Genomic DNA, 23,454 nt, shown 5'->3' with positions numbered 1-23,454 from the left:
CAAATCAGGCCAGATAGGACTTTAAGCTACAGTTACTAAATAAGAAGCATGGGGGACAGGCTTTGGTAGAAGAGTGAATGGCAGTTTCTCTCTCTCCCTCTTGTTCCACGGAATCACGGCAGGAGGGTTCCTCACTTCCAGATGCCAGCATGAGCTCCCAGGGGAGAGGCTAAATTTTAGTCTTATGGGTAGGTGACTCAGAACATACAAACACAGTAGGAAAGTACCACAGAGTAAAGCACCATGGCGTTCTAGGAAGAGGTCAGCAGTTGAAAGTGTCCAGCTGCTACAGACTTTAATCAAATGCTAATTTCTTGAGCATGCAATCAGAGTGGAAATGATTTTCTCTTTTGCGTGGAACTCAGAACTGTTTGGAGACAATGGTTGGGTGGGTATGGGGAAGAGTTAGTAGAGGAGGCCTTGGGAAGATGATGTGAGACTGAGGAGGTTTAGAGCAGAGTAGGAAGTCAAGGCATGGAGAAGCAGGTGGGTAAGAGTTAGAGGGCTTAGGAAGCCCAGAGTCTATGGAATGCAGCCTGAATAGGCAGGAAGGCACGACTGATCCATATCTGGGCAGAGGGACTATACCTGCAGAATCACCCAGTGACCCTTCTTAGCAGCCAAGTCCAGTGCAGCCTCAGCAACTACCTCTTGTCCTTGCCCTAGGGACACGTTGTGGAAGTTCCGATTGTTGAATGTATATCCAAGTTTCTTTCCTAAAATAAGCATGGAATTTAGTATCATTCCTTGAGTCTAATCATCCGAGCTACTGTTCCTAACAACCACCCTTATTTGTCATCCCTCAAACGGAGGTATGCTTGGACCCACACTCCAGAATATTTTCCCCCATCAGAGGAAACTAAATCTTTTAGATGTGCAATCTCAGAAAAGACAACACTTGTGCACATCTAAATTGTCCCACCCCTGCTTCTTCAGCTAATCCTTATGAATGATTTGGGATTGTTTGTGTACCCTTACACGGTTCCTACTTGATGGCTGAGCCTTGGCCCACTACCTACAAAGTGCTGGTATAAAAAGGTAAAGGGCAGTCATGTGGGAATGGTCTCTTCTGGGTCTCTTTGTCTTTTGAGTATATCCAGTCTTTGTTGGGACTTCCTAGGAAGGTGTGCACAGCATTTAGTCATCAGTCCTGGTTCTTCCTTCCTCAGCCTCCCCCTTCACTATTCACAATCTATGGGAAGCTTTGTGCCGTTCTTTCATATAAGCAAGCGGAGAGAAGAAAGACACAGAACAAGAACGGGGTTGGTGTGAATGTTATACTGTGCTATTAGTGTAAGAAACAAGATATAACAATAATAACAACAAAATATCATAGACAAGCCACAGAGGCAAAGACAATGCCATGAAGTTGCTCTTCAAGCCCAAAGAAAAAAGAAGCTAAAAAATGACCTTAATATAAAGGACCAATTCTCTTTATGCATTAGCTGTTAGCGCAACCCAATAAAGTTTGGGAAAGGTATATGTCATTCTTTATATAAAAGGATCATAAAACTGTGTAATATCATGAAGGAATCATTGAACAATTTTTTTTCTGGGAAGGCAAAATGGAAGATAAGTTAAAAAAGAGAAAAGTAATATGAGTCCATATAAAAAATTTCTTTCAGAAGAACTAAAATTACAGATATAACTTGACAACTCGTGTGAGAAAGTTTTGAAAAGAAAACATAAAGAGTGGATATTTGTACTAAAACGTCTGTGTACCCTTCTTCAACCTTATACAAGTAGGATGATGACATTTTATATTGAGAAATAGTTATCATAGATTAGACTGAGATGAACCCAAGAAATGCCTTTATTAAACTCGATAAATCCTAGCTGGCAAACATTTGATGTCAGCTTTAGAGCCGGGGAGATAAGCAACCAGGCCGAGCAAACACCAGGATAACAGGTGTGGGGATTATTCGATGGCTTCCGTGACGTTTTGCTCACAAAGGAGCCTATTTATTTCCTTTATTTGCTGGAGAAGGATCTAGGGAAAGGGGTGCTTAATAAAGATTAGTGGGAAAACGACAGACTGGAAGGGTCGTGGCAAGGCAAAACCTAGCCCTGCAGAGCCAGCTTGGATCAATCTGCTTTAATCCAGGCTGACAAGAAAGAAATGGATCTTGTAAATGGTAGGAAGGGGGACAATTGATGGGGCTCTGTTTACGCAGGACTCAGCTAACTATGACTCTATCAGACATGAGCCTTGTGGTGTGTGCGAGGTGAACTTGTGGAGTCCTTTCATTCGCAGCTGTGAGGCTCATAGACAATGTGGAGGGCATTAGCAAATTCCCCAAGGCATCAATGTGCTTTTGGGGCTCCACATTCATGCTGCTTTGTGGTATGGCTTCCATGCTTTTGCCTTACTGTGTGTGACCCACTTTTCTATTTCCTGATCTGTCTGACTCTCTAGATGGCTGTGTCAAATTCAATACTGTAGACCCCACTGAGCTTCTCTGAGGGTACTTCATCTCCCTCAAGGCTCTGTGAGGATCCCACAGTTCCAGCAGCCCACTTTTAGCGTTAGGGTTAGAATTAGTTTTTTGTTTTTTTTTTTTTTGTTTGTTTGTTTGTTTTGTTTTTTCGAGACAGGGTTTCTCTGTGTAGCTCTGGCTGTCCCGGAACTCACTTTGTAGACCAGGCTGGCCTCAAACTCAGAAATCCGCCTGCCTCTGCTTTCCGAGTGGTAGCACCATGCCTGGCTCCCAGCAGCCTACTCTTGCATGCCCCATGTACTGATGGTAGTTCTGAGACAGGAGAATGCTTTTCTACAATTCTCTTGCTACTTGCTATGTGTGCTTTTTGGCTATTAATTCTTATGTTCGGTGCTTCTGCCCAGCTCCCTGATGAGACTGACTTTCATGAAGGGCTTGACCTGGTTCCTGTTTTATCGTTGTCATCAATGTCGGTTTGGACGAGTTGGCTGATGTTTGCCTTTGTGCCTCCTTGTTTTCTTCAACCTTAGAGAACTTACTTTATTGCTGCTACCCCTCTCAAGGGTTGCACCCAGGATGTTCCCATCACTGAGGACTCTTGCATGGCTGAGCTATTATTCCCTATCCCTAACTGCTGCCCCGAGGCAGATTATTTCTGTGTAGCCCTGGCTGTCCTGCAATTTACTCTGTTGACCAGGCTGACCTCAACTCACAGAAATCCCCTGCCTATGATAGGATTAAAGATGCTATGCTTATGTTGTCTCAAGACTAACTCAGTTGACGTCCAAGTTCACTCTGATTCTCTCTCCAATCAAATGTCCAGGTTACTGGGTCCTTCATTTTTTGTTTTTAATTTATAATCATCACCTTTTCCATTTGACTTAGTTTACTATAGACCCAATGATGCTAAATTTGAACCATGATCTTATGAAAACTTCATCTCCACTGTTTCTTTCTATGTCTTCCTTATGGGACCTTTAGACACCTTAGTGCTATGTGAATCCATTCATTAGTAAAGCAGAAAGTCAGATGATGCCTCTAGTGAGTTGGTAGTACCACAAGCCCTCAGCCTCAAAGTTATTGGGAATGCTTTCCATGTATTCTGATGATAACCATGCCAGCCCTCCTCTCCATTTTTAAGCTTCCTTCCTGTTGTCAGCCAAATGTGCCACTTTCTTCTATACCTTCTGTGGAAAGAACCCCTTCAGTTGTTTGCCACAACATCTCCCCTTGTACATCCCCCCCACCCCCGCCTCCCAAACAGAAGGGGCGCCCCCTTCTGCCCATCAGCCTGTTCTTTAAATACTGTCTTTTTGTATCTCCAGCTTTTCTTTCTCTTTACCCTCCTGCTTTCTGGTACGACTCATGAATTCTCTTGCCATGACAAAACGCATACTCCATCTGTCCTCACACTGCCCCCTAGAGACTAGTCTAGCAAACACTTTGCTGCCTCCAACAGAAAGAGAATGAGCCTAGGAACATGGATGAGAGGCCTAAGCATCATATTGATAATCTGCCTGCAAAGGGCAAGACTTTCATCTTTGAACTCATCTTGTGGCAGCCTACCCAGAATTTATGTGAGTTTGCCATTCTGAACACACAAGAGGACACAGAAGAAGCCAAAGGTGAGAGAGACAGCTACTTTCTGATCACAAAATAGAAGCAGTTGCACTCATTTTTTCAATGTCAAGTACTTGGACAAAGGCAAAAGAGGACCAAGCAAGACCATGCTACGGACATGTGAGAAGAAGGCCAGAGAAGAGCCCTGTGTGAGGATGAAGATGAAGCTGGCTTTGAAAGACGTGACAGGAGGCAGAGCGAGGCGCACACCGCACTCACTGCCTTGGAGAATGGAAGCTGCGTCTCTGGCACTATTGTACTGTACACCCTGCTTCGCTTTTAACTTTTCAAAGTCTTTTCACATCAGAGATTTCATTTTATCTTCACAGTTACCCGAGGGGCTGGGGAGGCATGGTGGGTGATAGAAAACAAGGAGAAAAGAGAAAAAAAAATGAATGTGCAAAGAAAGTGGTGAGAAAAGAGAGAGGGACCAGCAAAATCAAAGTGTTGTTAAGGGATTAATCGCAGTACTCAAGGAGAGATGTACGCAGTAGGGGTGGGAGAGTTCATGTTCGAACAGAGACCAAGAAGTGTGAATGCAGTTCTCCCCTCCTGCTAGACCTTGTTCCCATCCTGCTATTTGTCCCCTTACTCTTCCATTCTCCTCCTCCCATCCTCCTCCTCCTCCTCTCTTCTCTCTCCCGTTCCACAGTGTTCAGGATGAGACATTCTGGAGGAATCTGAGTGGAGCAAAGTACCAGAGAAGAATAGGCTCCTAGCCAAGGATCGGAGGTTAAGTTAAGGATCGTGTCTGCTAAGCAGACTCATCATTCTGTTAGTACGAGGGCTCATGGATTTCAGCAGAGGAGTGGATGAAGACAAGAAAACCAATCTTTAGTCTTCACTTTCAGGGCTTTAGAAAACCTATCCAGATAGCAACTGCCAGAGTAAAACAAAGGAGAAAAGCAATGAATGAGCCAAGCTGAGCTGCCTAGGGATGTGAGGGGATACTAATATATTAAGAGCCTAAGCAGAGGGATGTGATGAACTACCTGTTACCCATACTGCAAAATGAAGCAAGCAGACAGTACTTAATATGCTGGGACTAAGGGTGATTGTGGAAACCGCTTGGGTCAGCTCTGTGGATTCCAGATGAGAACAGGGGCTCATCAGGCAAACCAGTTAGAGTCAAAAAATGGGAAATATGTAGTTTCCCAGAGTCTACGTCTAAATGGGACAATTAGAAAATAAAGCAAATAACCAAGAAGTCAGGGAGGGAGGTAAGAAGAGGGAGGGCACAGATGCATAAGTGGTCTCCTGTTGACGAACAGCAATATGCTTCTAGAAGTACGCATTCAGATGAAGCCAGGGGCAAGGCCGAGGCAAAGCAGAGACAGACAATGTAGATAAGGGCAAGACCAGTCTGCCAGAGATGACAGGAAGCTTCCAGTAACGTGGTGGAATAGTTGGAGGTCAACTGGCTAAGAACAAAATTGCTCACGAATGGAGAATATGAAAGCTTTCGAAGGGAAAGTGGTGAGTGAAAATGAGGAAACCAAATGTATTCATCTGAGAGCAGCAAAGTCTGGGTAGATAGAAGGAACACATGCTCTTTAAATGTGGGGAAGTGGACAGAAGGAACACAGGCTCTGTAAATATGTGAACGTGGCTAGAAGGAACATGTGAACACATGAACGACAGGAATACCATAGTTATGATGAAGGCTTTGTGATATTCATTAGCTGATCCATTTAACAAATACTTACTGAGTACATTCTCAGTGCTAGTCACATTGTGAGACCCTGGTAAGATGAGGACCAAGATGACATGGTTTCTGACCTCAAGGATCTTAGCCGCAGGCAGGCAGGCAAACATACAATCCGGCAGTGAAAGAATGGTTAACTTAAGATTATACTAAGTGCTGTGGCACAAATATGCCCAGTGCCACGAGGAGATGTAGTGGGGAACCAAGTGGTCCTGCAGTGATGAGGTCAGGCTGGTCTTTGCAGAACGAGAAAGTGCTGCGCATGTTTCAGATGAAAGGAGCCATTTGCTGAAATGTCGAAAATATGGACAGGAACCTAAAAGAGTGAGTCTGGGGCAGGTAAGATCCAAGGCTAGACAGAGAGGCCAGGCCCTGTAGGCTCCATCAATCATGTGAAGGATACTTGACTTAACCTTTAGGATGGTGAGAGTCTACATGAAAGCTTTAGGGAGCATGACGTTACAGGATTTGAGATTTGGCAAGGGAACTCTGGTTGCAGAGTAGCAAAGGATTTCAGGGGGAGACGGGCAGGAGGTAATCTTGATAATCCATGTAAGAGATTGGGGCTATTCAGCAGAATCCAAACAAAAATTGAGGCAATTTGATAGGGAATTTGATAGGGCAGGGGAAAGGCTGTCTAAAATGACTCCTTTTTGGTAACTAATGGTAGCATGTACCAAAAGCAATAGAGTTAAGCTAAGGAAAGACTTGTTGAGAGATGAGCAGGTGAGCGAGAAGGACCTGCAGGGAAACACAGCTCATGAAATAGAAAACAGAGCAGGTGACCTCAAGTAAAATGGGTCATTGATAAAGAAACATGATATATGCTCACTCACAGGCAAAACTGGCTTCTAGAACACAACAGAGCCACGTAGCCAAAGTTCTCAGTAGAAATCATTTTGTACCCAGAAAAACTATCCAACAAATCTGGGGTCAAACAAGGGTCTAGAAATTTTATTTCTTAGGATTCTTTTCTGATGGTGTGTACTAGCAAAATGAAGATGGAAAATAGGAAATAAGTGCTCTCTCTCTCTCTGTATATATACATCATATGTATATATCATACACACACACACACACACACATATATATATATATATAACTATGTATCCTTATCTATAACTATCTATATCTACATAGCTTCTTAGTTATTCTATGTATTGAAAGCATTCTCTTTCCTAATCCTAGAAGGCATTCTTACTAGAGTTATTACCATCCTATTACAATATAAATCAGTTCTATACAATTTATATAAATACATATATTTATATGATTAAAGTAGAAGATCAAGAAAATAAACCCAGGGTTATCAGCTTTCTATAAAGCTAAAATAGAATTCATTCATATTGTAATGGAATGCTAATATTTCTAGTAAGAATGCCTTCTAGAGTAAAAAGAAAACACCTTTCAATACACAGAATGAGTAAGAAGCTAGTGATAATTATAAATAATATTTATTTCTTTTTTTCAAGGGAATTTGCAACTCTAGAAAAAAGTGGAAACTCTCTAAAAATCTTCATTTACATATGAAACAAAGTAGAACTTTATATGATTTGTACCCCTTGTTAAAAAAAAAAGAACTCTTCTGAGGATAGCTAGAAATCATGACATTGAACCAGAAAGTAGAGAAGGTGGGTGTGCTGGCTAGTTTTTATGTTAACTTGACGAAAGCTGGGAGTTATTTTGGAAGATGGAACCTCAATTGAAAAAATGCCCCTCCCATCAGATTGGCCTATGGAGAAGAAGTGCATTTTCTTGATTGATGACAGATAGGGGTCAGCCCATCCCATAGGAGGTGGTGTCACCCCTGGGAAGCTGGTCCTGAATGGTTTAGGAAGGCACATGGGGAATCAGGGCATGAAGAACAAGCCAGTAAGCAGCATTCCTCCATAGTCTCTGCTTCAGCTCCTACCTCCAGGTTCCTGTTCTGACTGCCTTTGGTGATTAACTGTGATATGGGAGAGCAAGCCAAACAGACCTTTTCCTTCCAAAGTTTCTTTTGGTCATAGTGTTGCAACATAGGATTAAAAACCCTAAATAAGTAGACCAGTGAGATGGCTTAGTGGGTAAAGACTCCACCCACTCCACGAGTTGTCCTCTGACTTCTACATACACCAGTGGCCCATGTATCCACTCCCCAACATCATGCTCACATGCTTTGTCCTTTGTCTCAGAGGGGGATTTTCTATTGACTAGGATAGGGGTATTTATTATTTTCAAGCTGAACTGTGAATGATCAGGCATGTATAGAATTAATGATATTAATAGAGGAAAATAAACATGTACTTGGCCTTGGTTATGTAAAAATAAAATCACAGCTTCACAGCTGAAACATGGACGCCTTAGAAGGATTATCTAAAATTTGTAGAGTATAGCATTGCTTTGGGGCTGGGGAGATAGCTTTAGGTGATTAAGTGCATGTCATGTAAGTATGAGGACCAGAGCTCTATTCCTGGAACCCACGTAAGAGAGACAGGTGTGTTGGTACATGCTTATAATCCTATTCCTGGGGCTCACTGGCCAGCTAGCCTAGTCTTCAGGCCAATGACAGGCTGTGTTAGCTTCTTTCTATTGTGTGATAAGACACCTTGACCAAGACAATCTGTAAAAGAATGAGTTTACTTGAGTGACAGTCCCAGAGGCTCAGAGTCTATGATAGTGGAGTGAAGGCAGGATATTAACTGAGAGCTCACATCTTGGTTCATTAATAGGGGGTAAAGAACATACTGGGAATTGCAGAGAGCACATTGGGGATGGCACACATGTTTTGAAGCTTCAAAGCCCACCCCCAGTGACACACCTCCTCCAACTAGGCCACACCTCCAAATCCTTCTCAAATAGTCCTACCAACTGTGGACCAAGTATTCAAACACATGAGTCTGGAGGGGCTATTCTCATCCAACACAAAGACCTTGTCTCAAAAATCAAGATGGATGGCTCCTGAGAAATGGCACCTGTGGTTGACCTCTGACCTGCACTCACACATGCATTCACATTGACACATACCTGGACACACACACACACTCACACTCACACACACACACACACACACACACACACACACACACACACACACACACACACTTTCCCTAGTTAAGATATATACCATAGAAGAACTAAACATTTCAATACATATATCACATATATGGCTATGATGAAGTAAACAAAGGCCTGGAAAAAAACCAAGTACTGAAACATATGCAGTGAGAAATAGAAACATGGAACAGGCATAAAATGACAAGGGGGTTCAACTTCTAATTTTAGACCTTCCTGTTTAGAAAAGCCCAGAGCTCAATGGATACCTCTCCTAAGATTAGGAACAAGATAATGATACCCACATTTGCCACTTTTATTTAACATCACACTGAAATTCTCATCTGGACAATTAGGAAAGAAAAAAGGAAACAAAGAGCATTAAGATGACAAGAGATATTATCTCTACCTGTGGAGGACATAGTCTCCTATAGAAAATTGTGTATGTACATGCATATGTGTGTATGTGCATGTGTGCATATGTGCACATGTGTATGTGTGTGTATTTGTGTATGTATGTATGTATGTATGTATGTATGTATGTATGTATGTATACAGCATCCAGCACCTAGAAAATCTTAGGCACATCAGCCATAAGAACACTAGAACCAACAGATAAATTTAGCAACTTTTCTAATGGAAGTTCATATATAAAATTTCACTACTTGTGAAACTATAGTTAAGAAAATAAATTTTATATACAATAGAATCAAGACAAATGCAAGGTATGTGCACTACAAACTATGCAACACTGTCAAAATAAACTAAAATTTAAAACTATATGGGAAGATGATCCTTGATCACATGTTAAAGCACTGCATATTGGTGAGATTGCCACATGTCATTGATCTGCCTACATGGGAATCACAGCCATTCCCACTGAAATCTGAATACACTTTTCTTTAGTTTGCAGAACTTGATAAGCTAGATTTGAAAGTTCTGTGGAAACATAAGAGACTCCAAGAACTTCAAAGAGTCTTAAAGTAAAGAAAAAGCTGGAGGACTCATTTCCTGATTTAAAATTTTACCATAAGGCTCCAAAGTCATTATTGCTGTCAGCATACATAAATATATAGATCAACAGAATAGAATTAATAGTCTCCAAACAAGCTCTTACACTTATGATCAATTTAATTTAAAAATTAGAATATTTCTTATTATTTCCATTTATGTATATGTATCTGTGCGGGCATACCCTAAGTATGGTACCCGTGGAGGCCAGAATAGTGCATCAGATCCTCTGAAGTTGGAATTCTAGGTATCTGTGAGCCCTCTGAGATGTTTTCCTCCCTTTGGATGATCTTAACTTTGACAAGGGTTCCAAGACAATTCAACCTTCTCAACAGCTTGTCATGAGACAATGTAGCTATCCACCAACGGACAAAATTGGATGCCTTATATTATATACAAATATCAGTTCAACATGAGTCACAGGGCTAAACAGGATGGCTAAAGAGAAACTCAATCTTCTCTGTGGTACATGATTCTGTGGCTTCACTTTATCAGTTATCCTGGCTTCTGTCTGGCCTGCAAAGATAGTTTTACACAGTGAACCTTGAATGTAGATAAGGAAAAGCAATAGACCAAAGGATGAAAGGGCACAGGACTACTGCAAACTCATCTTCAAACCAAGCTCTCCTCACCTTGATTTTCCACATCCTTCAGTGGATCCACCCCTGGAGACAGGATGAAAAACATGGGAGTGGCTGGTCCTGACTCTTCAAATGAGGTTACAAAATCGAGTGCTCTTCCCACCACGTATTTGCTTCCTAACTTCTCCTCAACAAAATCTCTGCAGGGGGAGATAAGCATGTGCATCCGTCCAAAAAAAAAAAAATCATAACATTTGCAAAATGGAAGCTTCTAGAAATGAAAAGGCATGTTCAAGCTCATTGGCGTGACAGTTAAAGAGTTAGGAGTAGTACCAAGTTCACACCTTGCTAACATTTAATGTCTGTACTGATAGTTCTAAGCCATGCATCTTAGATCCAGCCTCTTGACCACTCTTGGCCCAGACCATTGCTACCTCCCTCTGTAGACCTGGTCTACCTCACCTTACACTTCTGGAGAATAAGGACCAACTTCTTTGAATGGCAAATCTGACCTATGCCATATCCCTGTGATGTGCCATCATGCACAGTGTTTAAGACCCCACTCTTCTTTCATATTCTATTCTTCACTGAGTTCTCTTCCACTTCTGCCTCCAGTGGTCTTTTCCAACCTGTCCCATGTTGTGTCAAACAAATCCTTCCAGCTTACTAGATGTCTGACCAACTCCTGACTTTCACTGACCCTTCCACTATCTCTATGACACAGTCTCTCCTGTGTCATCTTTCTTGGCTGGGCTTATTCTCCTGTACCAGATTGACATCAGTGTTGGGCAGTGGCCACATCTTATTCATTGTCTAAAGGTATCTTCAGGATACCGCCTTCCCACTTGTGTGATTTTGCTTAGACTTATTTCCTGGCTGTGTCAGCACTAACAGTGCACACCAGTGCCATTTCTCATCCTATTTGGTCAGTTTAACCATTCTCTCAACACTTGGGCTCTCCTCTCTAGCCTGGGTGACACCAACATCTGTTTGGACAGACCTCACACCTTTATTTTTTATATGAAAAAGATTATTTACGTGTTTTAAGTATATGAGTACACCGTAGCTGTCTTTAGACACACCATAAGAGGACATCAGATTCCATTACAGGCAGTCATGGCCACTGTGTGGTTGCTGGGAATTGAACTCAGGATTAATGGAAGAGCCATCAATGCTCTTAATCACTGAGCCATCTCTCCAGCTCCTACACCAATTGATTTCATTTCTTACCCTTTTCTTTACCCAAATCATGGCCATCCCTCAATCCATGCCATTACTTGGGACTTTGTTTTTATATGTCTGGAAAAAAATCCTATTTTCCAACCAAAATCTTTAAATCCTTGCAGCCATTGGTACCATACCTTTATCTCAACAAGCCTTTGCTTGAATGAGTGTCATGAAAAGCCAGGGATTTCAGTTTCCAGGCCCCTGACGATTTCCCATCAGCCCATTCTTCTTCTCACTTCTTTACCATCTAGTGTAGCTTCTGTGTCTTATAATTCCTTTACTTAAAAAGTAATGTTTTGAGGTATAATAAATAACCCACATGACTCACTTATGTAAGTGTATTACCCACTGATTTTTTAAAAAATAAATCTACCAAGTTGTACAATCTTCTTGACAGTCCAGTATTAGAATATTTTCATGGCACCAGTGAGACCTTTCACGTTCAGGTGTTTCCCAAGTGGCTGTTAAGCTGCTTTCTGCTTCTGTAGACTCCCTACCTTTGACTTCTAATTATATCCTCATCTACCTTTCCCAACTCCTTTTTTACCATTTTGAAAGTACTAGAACTTTAGTTTGGGAACCATGTACCTCTGACTCTATATTGGGGGTGGGGGGAATCACCCAATGGTGATGACTGGTGCCATTACACATGTAGCCTTGGGATTCTATGAATTTCCTTGGCCATACTTCTTTCTTCTTGCCTTCCATTCATCCAGTAATCTGCTCTCTCCCTCTCTCCTGTCCTCTTTCTCTTTTGAGATAAAGTCTCACGTATCCCTGGCTGGCCTCAAACTTGCTATGAAGCAGAGGAGAGCCTTGAATTTCTGATGATCCTCCTGCCTCTATCTCCTGAATGCTGGGATTATAGGCTTGTGCCACCATGCCCAGTTTATAGGTGCTGGATTGCATGCTGGGTAGACGAGCATTCTACCAACTGGGCTACATCTCTATTCCCCCTTCTCTCTCATTTTTCACAGATCCATGTTCTTTCTTTTGCATATGTATTATATGTGCTAATGTATGCATGTTCACATAGATGTAGGTACACATATATGTATAAGTACACATGTACATTTGTGCATGTGCTTCTGGAGGGCCAGAATTGATATTGAACATCTTCTTCAATTGCTCCCCACCTTAACTATTGAGACAGGGTCTCTCACTGGTATCCAGACCTTGCTGATTCTGACTAGCTGACATTGGCTTGCCCTAGGGCAGCTAACCTTCCCAATACTGCCCTTTAATATATTCCTCATGTTATATCGACTCTAACCATAAAATTATTTTCACTGCCACTTTATAAACTGTACTAATCATAATGTACACATCTGACATGCAGGCTATTTGGTGTGTGACTACTGTTGAGAGGCTCTTTTGACCCCCTCAAGGGGGTCAGGACCAACAGGTTGAGAACTGCTGCTCTAGGAATTCCCTGTCTCTGCCATTCACTGGGGTTACAGAAAGGCTGTCACACTCATTCAGCTTTGATGTGGGTTCTGAAGATCTAGGTCTGGTCTTCTCACTTGCATGGTATGCTTTACCATCTTTTAAACCACAAGCCCCCTTTCAAACCTTCTCCATTCTCTTTCAGATATTCAGTCTTGCCACTTCCTCTCACACAAAGTCCACTGATGATCATCCAACTTTGCAGAGAGGTTAGAAGTCAAATCAGAAGTCAAATAGCTAGAATGATAACTACCTCAATTTCTTTGTTTCAGTGATCCTAAATATAGGACTTCTATATGCCTTCTGGATCCCTCCATATTTCTTCATATTTTATGTGCCTGGTATAATTTTCAATGTTCATATTGATGGGTTTTTCCTTCCACACTTTCTATTAAGATATTAAGACAACAGATGGCATGCCCAAGGTAACTGGTCTCATAGGTTTTAGTCTTAGTACAAATGTGCCCATTACTATATAAACATGGTCTTGAAGAGCAGCTCTGCCAGGCTGCTTTTCCTGAGATTGTCCTGTATACATGCCTTCCCAGAACCTGTACCCTGATTCCTACCGCATGGCATAGGTCATCCGGTCAGGCCTCATGGCTCTCATCATGCAGAGGCGCTGCAGGGCTGTCTTGTTCTTCCACTCCTGGGGAAACTTCTCCTTCTCGGGACACTCTGACTCCACAAACTTTTTCCAGCTCTTGGCAGAGCCTTCAATGTCTCGGTCCAGATTGCAGAATTCCTCCATTGATGAGAGTGCCTAGAGAATGCCAGAGAATGCTGTTCTAAACTGTAGGTTTTCTAGAAAGTTGTGACTTGCACTGCATTGGAGGTAGAGGGCGGAAAGGCAAGTGGCATTCTACACACAAAGCAGACTCACTTGCATGCTAGTCTAGAGTCTTGGATTTTCCTCTATAAGTAATCAAGAAAGTGGAAGAATATACTCAAACTCATCCCTAATACACTGCTCACAAGTACCATGCAGAGTTGTAAATAAAATGTGTGGATTGGGTCACAGCCAGCCGCACACTGCTACTTATAAAAGGGAGTCGAAGTAGGTGCTGTAGTTTTCTGGTCGCAGAGCCCCAACACCCAAGTCAAAGGCTCTTCATTATGTTTTCACATTCAGTATACCACCACACTCTGCCCATCTATCCCTCAGATGCCTCTAGGATGCATTTCCATGGACTGCCTAGTATGTAAGGTGTCTTAGTTAGGGTTTTACTGCTGTGAACAGACACCATGACCAAGGCAAGTCTTATGAAAAACAACATTTAATTGGGGCTGGCTTACAGGTTCAGAGGTTCAGTCCATTATCATCAAAGTGGGAGCATGGCAATATCCAGGCAGGCATGGTGCAGCAGGAGCTGAGAGTTCTATGTCTTCATCCAAAGGCTGCTAGTGGAAGACTGACTTCCAGGCAACTAGGGTAAGGATCTTATACCCACACCCACAGTGACACACCCATTCCAACCAGGTCACACCTATTCCAACAAGGCCACACCTTCAGATGGTGCCACTCCCTGGTCCAACGATATACAAACCATCACATAAGGATCAACTTGAAATACAGAATGTGGGAACCACACTTCTTCATTTAATGCCTCTCTCTGAGGTGTCTTGCTCCCTCTCATCTCAGTTGAGCTTTCCTGCTTCAATCTTGGGCATGTGCCCGACTCCGCCAATTCAGCTAAAGTTCTATTTTCTTTCTCTTTCTTAGACTATTTCCCTTTCTTGTGCTGGTTATGCTAACTATTTGCTAAGGCTCTACAAAGTCCAGTTCGAAGTTGGCAAACACAGCACATCCTCTGTAATTTAGCACATGCTGTTCCTGCACCTTTTCGTAGAGCACTTATAGCTATCCATAGAGCTTAAGTTTCCAATAAACAATCACTCAATTCCTAGATGTTTGATTGCTGATGGCTTATGTCTTATCCCTTCCTCCTCCTCCTATTTGGGAAGGATAGGAAGTAATCTAGGATACTGCTTCCTCTGAAGCTGGAGGGAACCTGTACCATGCAACTTCTGCTCATGCATAATAGCCCTTACTGTGGCTCAGTCATAGCTCCTATGAATGGGACTCCCAGGGTAGTCTTCATTCCTGGATTTCCAGCCATTTTTGCAATTCCTGGAAGCTCCCCTTTCCTTCTAGAAAACCTCATTCTCAAAGTAGTATAAATTACTCTGATCACACTTATTCCCTTTCCCCAGCATCTCCCAGATCCATCTCCACCTTCCTACTCACCCAATCTTGTTTTATCGCTTTCTCTTCCCCTACCCCCAAATTGAGATCATATTTTCCATATACTCTTGGGTATAATAACTGTCCTAGAGTGCTGGTTACATACCAAAAGTCACATCCATAAAGAAAATTGCATCTTCTCCAAGTAGCTATCAAATGGCAATAAATCCTCAGGGAACTAACTCCTACCTCCTTTTGTTTATGCTGGGGCTTTGTCTGGCCGAGCCGACTTAGGCCTTGTGCATGCTGCCACAGTCGCTGTGAGTTCCTATGCACAGCTGACCTGCTGTGTCCAGAAAACACTATTTGCTGTTATTCACCATTTCCCCTGGCCCTTAAGATCTTTCCGTTCCTTCTGTTAAGATCCTGACCATTGAGGTAAGGGATGTGCTACAGACAGTCCATTCCAGTGTGAGCAAAGAGTAGTAAATCTTACTATGCCTTCTTAATGTGTCTTTGGTATCATTAGTCTTGATATTGAAATATTGGGTGGGTGTTATGGTTTAAATATAGCATTTATTTTTAATACTTAATCCCCAGCTTATAGCATTATTTTGGAAACTTGAGGAAAGGGCTGGCTGGAGGAAGGTCACTAGGAGTGAATATTTATGGGTATATTATCCCTGACCACCTTTGGTCTTGCTTTCTGGTCTACCACACTGAAAATTGAGCTGTCCCTCACACCTTCCCTATCCTGACGACCTGAATCCTATACCAACATGAACCAAAATTATTCTTGATACCATAAGTTGTGCTGTTAGGTATATCATTGTAGTGACAAAAAACAAGTGAATTCAGTGGGGATTTGACACCAGACAATGTCCTGATGACACTTCATGATGTGCACTGCTTCTACTCTCCCTTTATATTTTATTTCTCCAACAGTAGATGGAGGGTCTAAAACACCCAGAGTATGCAATGAATTTTAAAAAGCTCAAAAATTATTATTTGAATCCATCCATTTCAGTTAATTAATTTATGCATGCATTCATTTATTTCTTCATATATTCTTTCAACATTTATCAAGTTCCTACTATATTCCAAGAACATCAGAATACAATAGTGAAAAAAATAGGTATGTGCCTTCAAGTAGCTTAAATTTTTAAGGAAAAGGGAGATGAAGAAAGTGTGGAAGGCATGGAGGATTCTGTTAGGGAGGCACAGAGGTCGAAGGAATTAGAAAGCATCTTATGGGAGGGATAAAAGTGAGTCAAAACCTTGAGGGTGAGATGGGACCATGAGAAGCACAAGGGCAGCTGAGAATCCTTACTGGGAATGAGGACAAAGAAGGGCTGTGGAAGGGCTGGCTGTGCCTGTGTTCTTCTGTGGTGATGAACACACATCCTCTTCCTTGGGCTCTGTGGATTACTAATTCTACCCTAACCACATAGCATGAAAAACACCTTCTTCCATGACAAGTGATGTGGGGTGCTTTGAGGAAAGGTGGATGAGGGGCAGGGAGGCAGAGTTCAGTCCTAGTACCACAATTTACAGATCACTGGATATGACATTTACTTGGGCTTAGGTTTGTCCATGCCAAAAAATGAGGCCAGGTGATCATGTGCCATAGCTTATATTCTAGCATAGACACAAAGCTTTGAAGACCATAAAAGTTCCTTCCATGGAGCCTTGACAGCTATTGGATTTCAATTGCTATATTACTCATCTCTAATTCCCATAAGACTGTGAGTTCTCTGTGGGCAAGAACACCCTTGGGCACAGGCAGCTTTTGGGAAATGTTTAAGGAAGTGTGATATCTGCAGGACCAGCAAGAGGGCTGGGCTGGGCTGGGCTGGGCTGGGCTGGGCAAAACTGCACCTGCTGTCATTATTTCTCTCTGTGCTGAGAATCTGACTCTCATCTACTTCCAGGCTCTCTGTACCCCAACCCACCACCAGCTTGCAGCATCATTAACCCTTTGCTGTCCAATTACCCTTATTGTGACCACAAAACAGAGCAATTTACACCCTGACCAGAGCTCCCAGCTGCCAGGATTGGGTCTGAAACCACATCCTTGAAGCTCTTTGATGAACACAATTGCAACATTTAATCTCTCAAATGAGGAAAAGGGATTTCTAGCCTTCTAATATGCTAAATGGAAATGACTAATTAACCTAATTACTTTGGACTGTGCAGCAAAATACAACAGTGCTAAATTGACAACCAGAGTGGCAGTGAGGGGCCTTTTCAAAGGCAAACAAAGAAATTCAGCACAGATGAGATTTTCTAATGAAGAACAGAACATGCCCATTACCTGAAAGTTCAGCCTTTGAGGGGACTGAAAACATCCTTACAAAGGATAACAATAAAAGCAGGATTTTATCACAGAAATGTCATTCATTACCTACTTATTAGTTCTTCTAGGGAAGGAAGAAAGGCAATCAACCTCCCTCATTAGATAGAATCCTTTAAAATGTTGTTGTTGTTGTTGTTTTTTATTATCTCCTATTCAATTATACTCAGTTTGTTTCTTTAGGCTATAATCCAAGGGAACACTTTAAAAGCATTCATCAAAAGCCTCCATGATGCATACCACATATTGCTCTGTGCCTCACCTGTGCACATCCCAGGCTGTGCTCCAGTTTGATGGGTCTGGAGCTGCTGTTCCACACAACAAACTCAGAGAAAGAGAGAGAGAGAGAGAGAGAGAGAGAGAGAGAGAGAGAGAGAGAGAGAGAGAGAGAGAGAGAGAGAGAGAGAGAGAGAGCTTTGCTCATTTGCAAAAGACTTTAAACAACCAGATGAGCTCAGTCCACAAAAACAAAACAAAAAGCCAAAATGAAGCTAAGTCATGCCAACAATGCACTCTGTGAAAGGAGAGAAGGAAAGAATCTGTATACTGGTGTGAGTTAGTTGAGCTGTGTAAGGTGGAAGCCTGTGAATCGTTTCTTCTTCACTTTTGTTGTGGAGGGCATAGTGAAGAAGAATACACAGAAAGACAATGGGATATGGCTCAGTTGGGCAGTTCACATGCCTGAACATTTTTTCCCTGTGGACAGATTCTAATAGGTACACCCCCACCAGCCATAGCATGCATGTCCCCTATATTGGCGAAATTGATAATCAGGATTATTTTGAATTGTGTTTCTCAAAAGATATACTGAAGAATTATCCTCCAGCATTGTTTGTCTTTCAATAAAATTAAATTTAAAAATTAATATGGTCTTTGTAGGTGTGCTCAATTTAAATGGTTTTATTAGGGTAGGCCCAGGTCCACTGTAACAGGTATGTTTACGAGAATGAAAGAGACACACAGAAGGAAGACAGCTTTGGCTGTGCAGGTGAAGCCTGAGTGAGCCTGAGCCTATAGGGCCCTGAGGAATGTCACAGGCTCCCAGAAACTGGAAGATGCAAAGACAAGTCCTGCCAAGAGGATTTAGAGACAGCCTGGTTCTGCCTATATTGTCACTTCAGATTTCCAGGCTCCACAACTGTACACTTCTGTCCTTTTAGAAAACTTGGCTTATAGTTCTGGACAACAGCAGCCTGTGAAGCAAACACCACAACTATCAGCAGATTCTAATTCCTGAATGTTTACTTTGTGGAAGATGTTATGATGACTATTTTACATATAAGGAAACAAAGGATCCAAGAGGTAGGTGACATCCCAGAGTGCTTCCCCTGCACCCAACACATGCCGCTCAGACACACAATCATACTCATACTTCTATTCATGCACACACACACACATACACACACACACACACACACACACACACACACATCTGAATCCAAGGACTAAGTCATCTTCATAGTTCCTCTTGTTCTGCACATGGGTTCATTCAGAACTGCTTTCAGATCAGACTTTTCATAAAGGCATCAGACACTTGGGTCAGGATTTCCAAGTCCAGCAAAGTAGCCACCCTTGTGTGCCATTAAACATTTGTACACTGGGAGAACAAACATGGAAGATCATAAACGGGATTCATCTTACAAATGTGCTATTTCACGTGTGCCCATTGGGTCTGTACTGGGGAGCTGCCTCCATAGAGTGCAGGCATGGACACTCTGGATCTAGGAGTCAATCATTCCTCATTTCCTGGTAGATATCAGGTCTGGTTCCAAGTGTGGATTTAGTCCCTACTGAAAGGACTTTCTAGCTTGTGATCTTTCCAACATTCATAAAATCTAAACTAGACTAATCTGCCTAACATGGACTTGTGTCCTGGATTTGCTATTTCTAAATGGTAAGACCTGTGTTTCACATTTTCGTGTTAACTGGAAACAAACAAGACCCATTTCTTAAATAAACAAGAGGCTGAAAGGACAAGTAGTGTATCCCAACAAATCCAATATACACGAACTACTCTTAAGCGCTAAGAGTCCCAGGTCGGGAAGGATCCTCTTGCTTGGAGTTTCAGTTCAGACTAATAGACATGCCTAACAGAGCTCCAGCACTGGCCTGACTTCAGGAAGAGATATAGAGCACCTTCACAAAAGTCCCTGGGTTCATCTGAGCCACACAGATTCCAGCCCTAAGCCTTGGCAGAGGGAAGGAAGCTTAGTTGACAAACAACAAAACAAAACAAAACAAAACACAAAACATCAGAAATTTTGATTCCCTCCCATCCTTAAGGGAGAGCTCTCACCCTAGCATTTACTGGTTGCTTCTTGGCAGCCTGGGATAGGACGAGATTGTTATGGTGGTGCAAGAAAGGGAACACTCGTGTGTTCAAAATGGGTCCATGTTTCAACTCTGAGAGAGACACACTGATGTCATGCATTTAAGTCAAACCTTTGGGAGAGCATGGCTTTTTCTAGGGATTGGTACTTACCTTGATGCCTCCCCAGGCCTGGTGGGACAGGAACTCCATTGGGCTGGGAGTCCCTGTCTGTACTGGAGCCCTAAGCAAGAAATCCAACTCTGCTGCATTGACTTCCTGGTTCACGAGGAGAATCTGCAATGTAGAACAACAACACTGAGATTCTTCAGCTGTGGTCACAGCAGGCTGGAGATCTTAGGGCTTGTCACTTAGTGTAATTACTGCTGCCTTGAGCTCTAGAGCTTGCCCATCAATTTTGGTTCTTTAAAGAGGGTGGATTAGAAGTGTATATTCATGCAAATTTCTTCTGTGTGCATCTGTTTTCAGCCAAAACACCAGAGCAGCTTAAATGCACATAGAGGATGACTATATATCTTGGTTAGCAAGTATTATATATCAATCATAAGTGCCATGGAGTATGTGCCTGCAATTTAATTGAGCAGATGACACATACAAACGACATGATTTGAAGGAAGTGTCAAAGCGACATATGAATATATGCAAAATAGAAGTGCATATATAAATCAATAAAGAGCTCTGAAGTAGAGGAGTGACTAGCAGGCACAAGAAGGAATGGATTAATCCAACTAAAATTTCTGTCTTGGGGTTTTGGGGAAGGTAAGAGACGGGAATGTTAAAACAGGAAGGGAGAACTTTCCAGGGAAAGGGGATTGAAGGTACAGGGACTTGAGAGGCACGAAGAGAGGTATGCGCACGGGATGGGAAGCCTTTGTCTTGGCTGTGGAGATGAGTCACATGAGAGGTGGGATTCAGGTTTCTTTGAAGGTTATGCTGTCATCTAGGTCATATAGAGGGTGAGTGGTATAGGTGTGCTAACATGAACACATGAACTCAGACACTGAAACATACAAACAGGACTATTGGATGACAGGTCACTGGACTTTTAGCATTGAAGAGGGTCTTTGAGCTCATATGGCTTGTGCTATGCACTATATATATGGAAAAATCCCAATTCTGAGTGGTGAGGAAGGTACATACAAAGAAGGGAAGTTCTAAGGCTTTTTGATGGGATTAAAAGGTTTATTCCTAATGTTAGTTACAGTGACATAGAAAGTCTTAAGTTCTCAAGTTCCCAAGAGTCAAAGCTGTTGAAAACTCCCCTAGTGTGTTATGATGACAGCAATAGAAAGCCCGATCTATTGATTGTGTGCCAATCTATTGCTTGTATGATCAGTGCCAATTTGATTGGCTGGTAGTGGCTTCTGGAGGGACATTTTGAAGATCTCAGATTATCCAGTATCAGCAAGAAGAAAGTACAATGATGGATTAAACATGTCTGCTCTGAGTAGGACAATGGTCAGTTATGAGGGTGTGACCCGGCCATAACTGGACTATGGTGGGTCAGTGCATGTGACTACCTGGTTGAGCTCCTTTGAAAAATGCTATCATTTCTTACGCAAGCTGACTGAATGGTAAATTAGTCATGGAAATTTTTTCTTTTGATTTGCTTTTACCTGAAAGGTGAGCTGGGCTAGGTAGGTCAGCTTATCGCACTCAAAGAGGCCACGCGTGGTATACTGGTACACTGAGAAAGTTATGCTGTCTATTAGATTAGTCACTCGCTCTTTGACACTTTCACTGGGAGCTGCCTTCTCCACAGCTTTCTGGAAGACAATGCTGAAGGCCTGTGGAGAGAAGATGAAGCATAGGTGATTTTTAGAAGCCTCTTCCCTATGAAGAATATTATAATTTTCTAGTTACTCACTGAAAGCAAGAAGCTGTGCTATCAAGGACTGGAGAGGTGGCTCAGAGGTTAAGAGCACTGGGTGGTCTTTCCAGGGGACCCAGGTTTGATTCCCAGCACCCACATTGTTGTTCACAACTGTAACGCCAGTCTCAGGAGATTTGACACCTCTCTGGGGGCACCAGACATGTTATTAGCTCTTAGTTTGTCTTTCCCAAAGCTCACATTGGAATTTGATCCCTACTCTGAGTATTTAAGAGGATGGAAACTTAATTTGATTTTGATATTCCGAGGAGGGGTCTTTCAGAGGTAAAGTCATTAGCAAATAGGGCATAGAGGTATGATCCCTGATTCTTACCAAATGATGTCCTATGCAACTTCTAGACTCTGCCAACAGACAGAATGTCACTATTATAGCCTCTGGAACTTGGACCAACAACTATGTGCCAAAATAAGCTCATCTTTATAACTTACCCAGTGCTATTAGGGACTGGAGAGATGGCTCGGAGGTTATTAGCAACACAGAATGGTTTTAATAAATGTGTGTGTTGAGTGTTGATTAGTGAAATCAATGAAAAACAAATGTGCTATAGCTGAAGGACTTGATCTAGTAAGTTTTAATCGGATAACTACCTAAACACAAAGATGATAATCCAGCCAAGAATGACTGTTTGAGTTAGTGATGTTATTTAATAGATGACGGCATAGAGACCATGATCTCAACAACTCCCCTTTCTAAAACTGATCCTGGCACATAGTAGGTAGTGAGAATGATTTTATTTTCTGACTTTTCCCTCTCAACAAGAATCTCAGATGCTGCTTGTTTGTTTCTAGTAGCTTTGCGTTCATTCTCCTAAGTCCTTGTGAGTATCTTTTAATCTCACTGCCTTTTCCTGCAGTGAAAAGAGCACCGCCTCCTTTAAGCTCCATCTCTGAGCTACAAACAGGGCATGGTATGAAATAAAAATGATGCGACTGCAGTGGAGATTCCTGGTTGTGTCATGTGATGCAGACTTATGTGATCTTTTGCCGTAGCAGATCTGTGAGAAGACACATGATGTTTGGAGAGAGCATAAGCAGGACCCAACGGACAGTGACAGAACACTTGGATTCCTAGCTGTGCGATGCTTCCTTGGGCTCATGTCTTCTCTGATCTTCACGTCATTGAGAGACGCATGGCAGAGAACTGCTTCTGGCATTCCATCTGATTCTGGTCACTCCTGCTGACTTGTACTGATTTGGCCACGGCTGCTGATTCATGTTTGGTGACACTTTTGAATTGGTCTGTTAGGAACCCGATACTACTGAACTGGACTGCCTACATCCTGACAACAGAGATTGGAATTGCCCCCAAATAACTACTTCTAAACAGATCCACATCCCATTGTCCTGTTTATGATCCTTTCTCTCCTGTCTTTGGATGGTGGGCTAGAAGTGGTGGGATTGAAGCATTTGGGAACCCTTACTAAAGACAGTTTGAAAAAAGTCTAAGCCTACATGTGACTAATATTCTATCATTTGAAACTTAGTGATTTCTCATAAAAATAAATATTTGGGATACCATATTTTAAGTGTAAGATGGATAGAACAAATAATGAAAGGAAATAACCAATATATAAATTGATTTAATCCTTAGTTCTGCAGATGTCTATTCGTCTCCCCATTTTTTCTTTTGTGGTT

At 42.2% G+C, this 23,454-nt stretch overlaps 1 protein-coding gene across 1 annotated transcript in view; it reads right to left on the bottom strand.

Annotated features, from left to right (window-relative positions):
* Nucleotides 1-23,454, bottom strand: part of Dnah9 (dynein axonemal heavy chain 9) — a 352,309-nt gene that overhangs the window by 27,261 nt on the left and 301,594 nt on the right. The window contains exons 58-62 of the mRNA XM_021178488.2: nucleotides 21,545-21,715; nucleotides 20,082-20,204; nucleotides 13,631-13,824; nucleotides 10,440-10,588; nucleotides 589-716 (exon numbers count right to left, since the gene is read on the bottom strand). Coding sequence (XP_021034147.1) covers nucleotides 589-716; nucleotides 10,440-10,588; nucleotides 13,631-13,824; nucleotides 20,082-20,204; nucleotides 21,545-21,715 — 765 coding nt within the window. The remainder of the gene's footprint in view (nucleotides 1-588; nucleotides 717-10,439; nucleotides 10,589-13,630; nucleotides 13,825-20,081; nucleotides 20,205-21,544; nucleotides 21,716-23,454) is intronic.

This window comes from Mus caroli, unplaced genomic scaffold (assembly GCF_978045245.1).
Source record: "Mus caroli unplaced genomic scaffold, Mus_caroli_1 scaffold_13, whole genome shotgun sequence".
NCBI lineage: Eukaryota > Metazoa > Chordata > Mammalia > Rodentia > Muridae > Mus > Mus caroli.
This window is presented reverse-complemented; position numbering and strand designations above follow the sequence as displayed.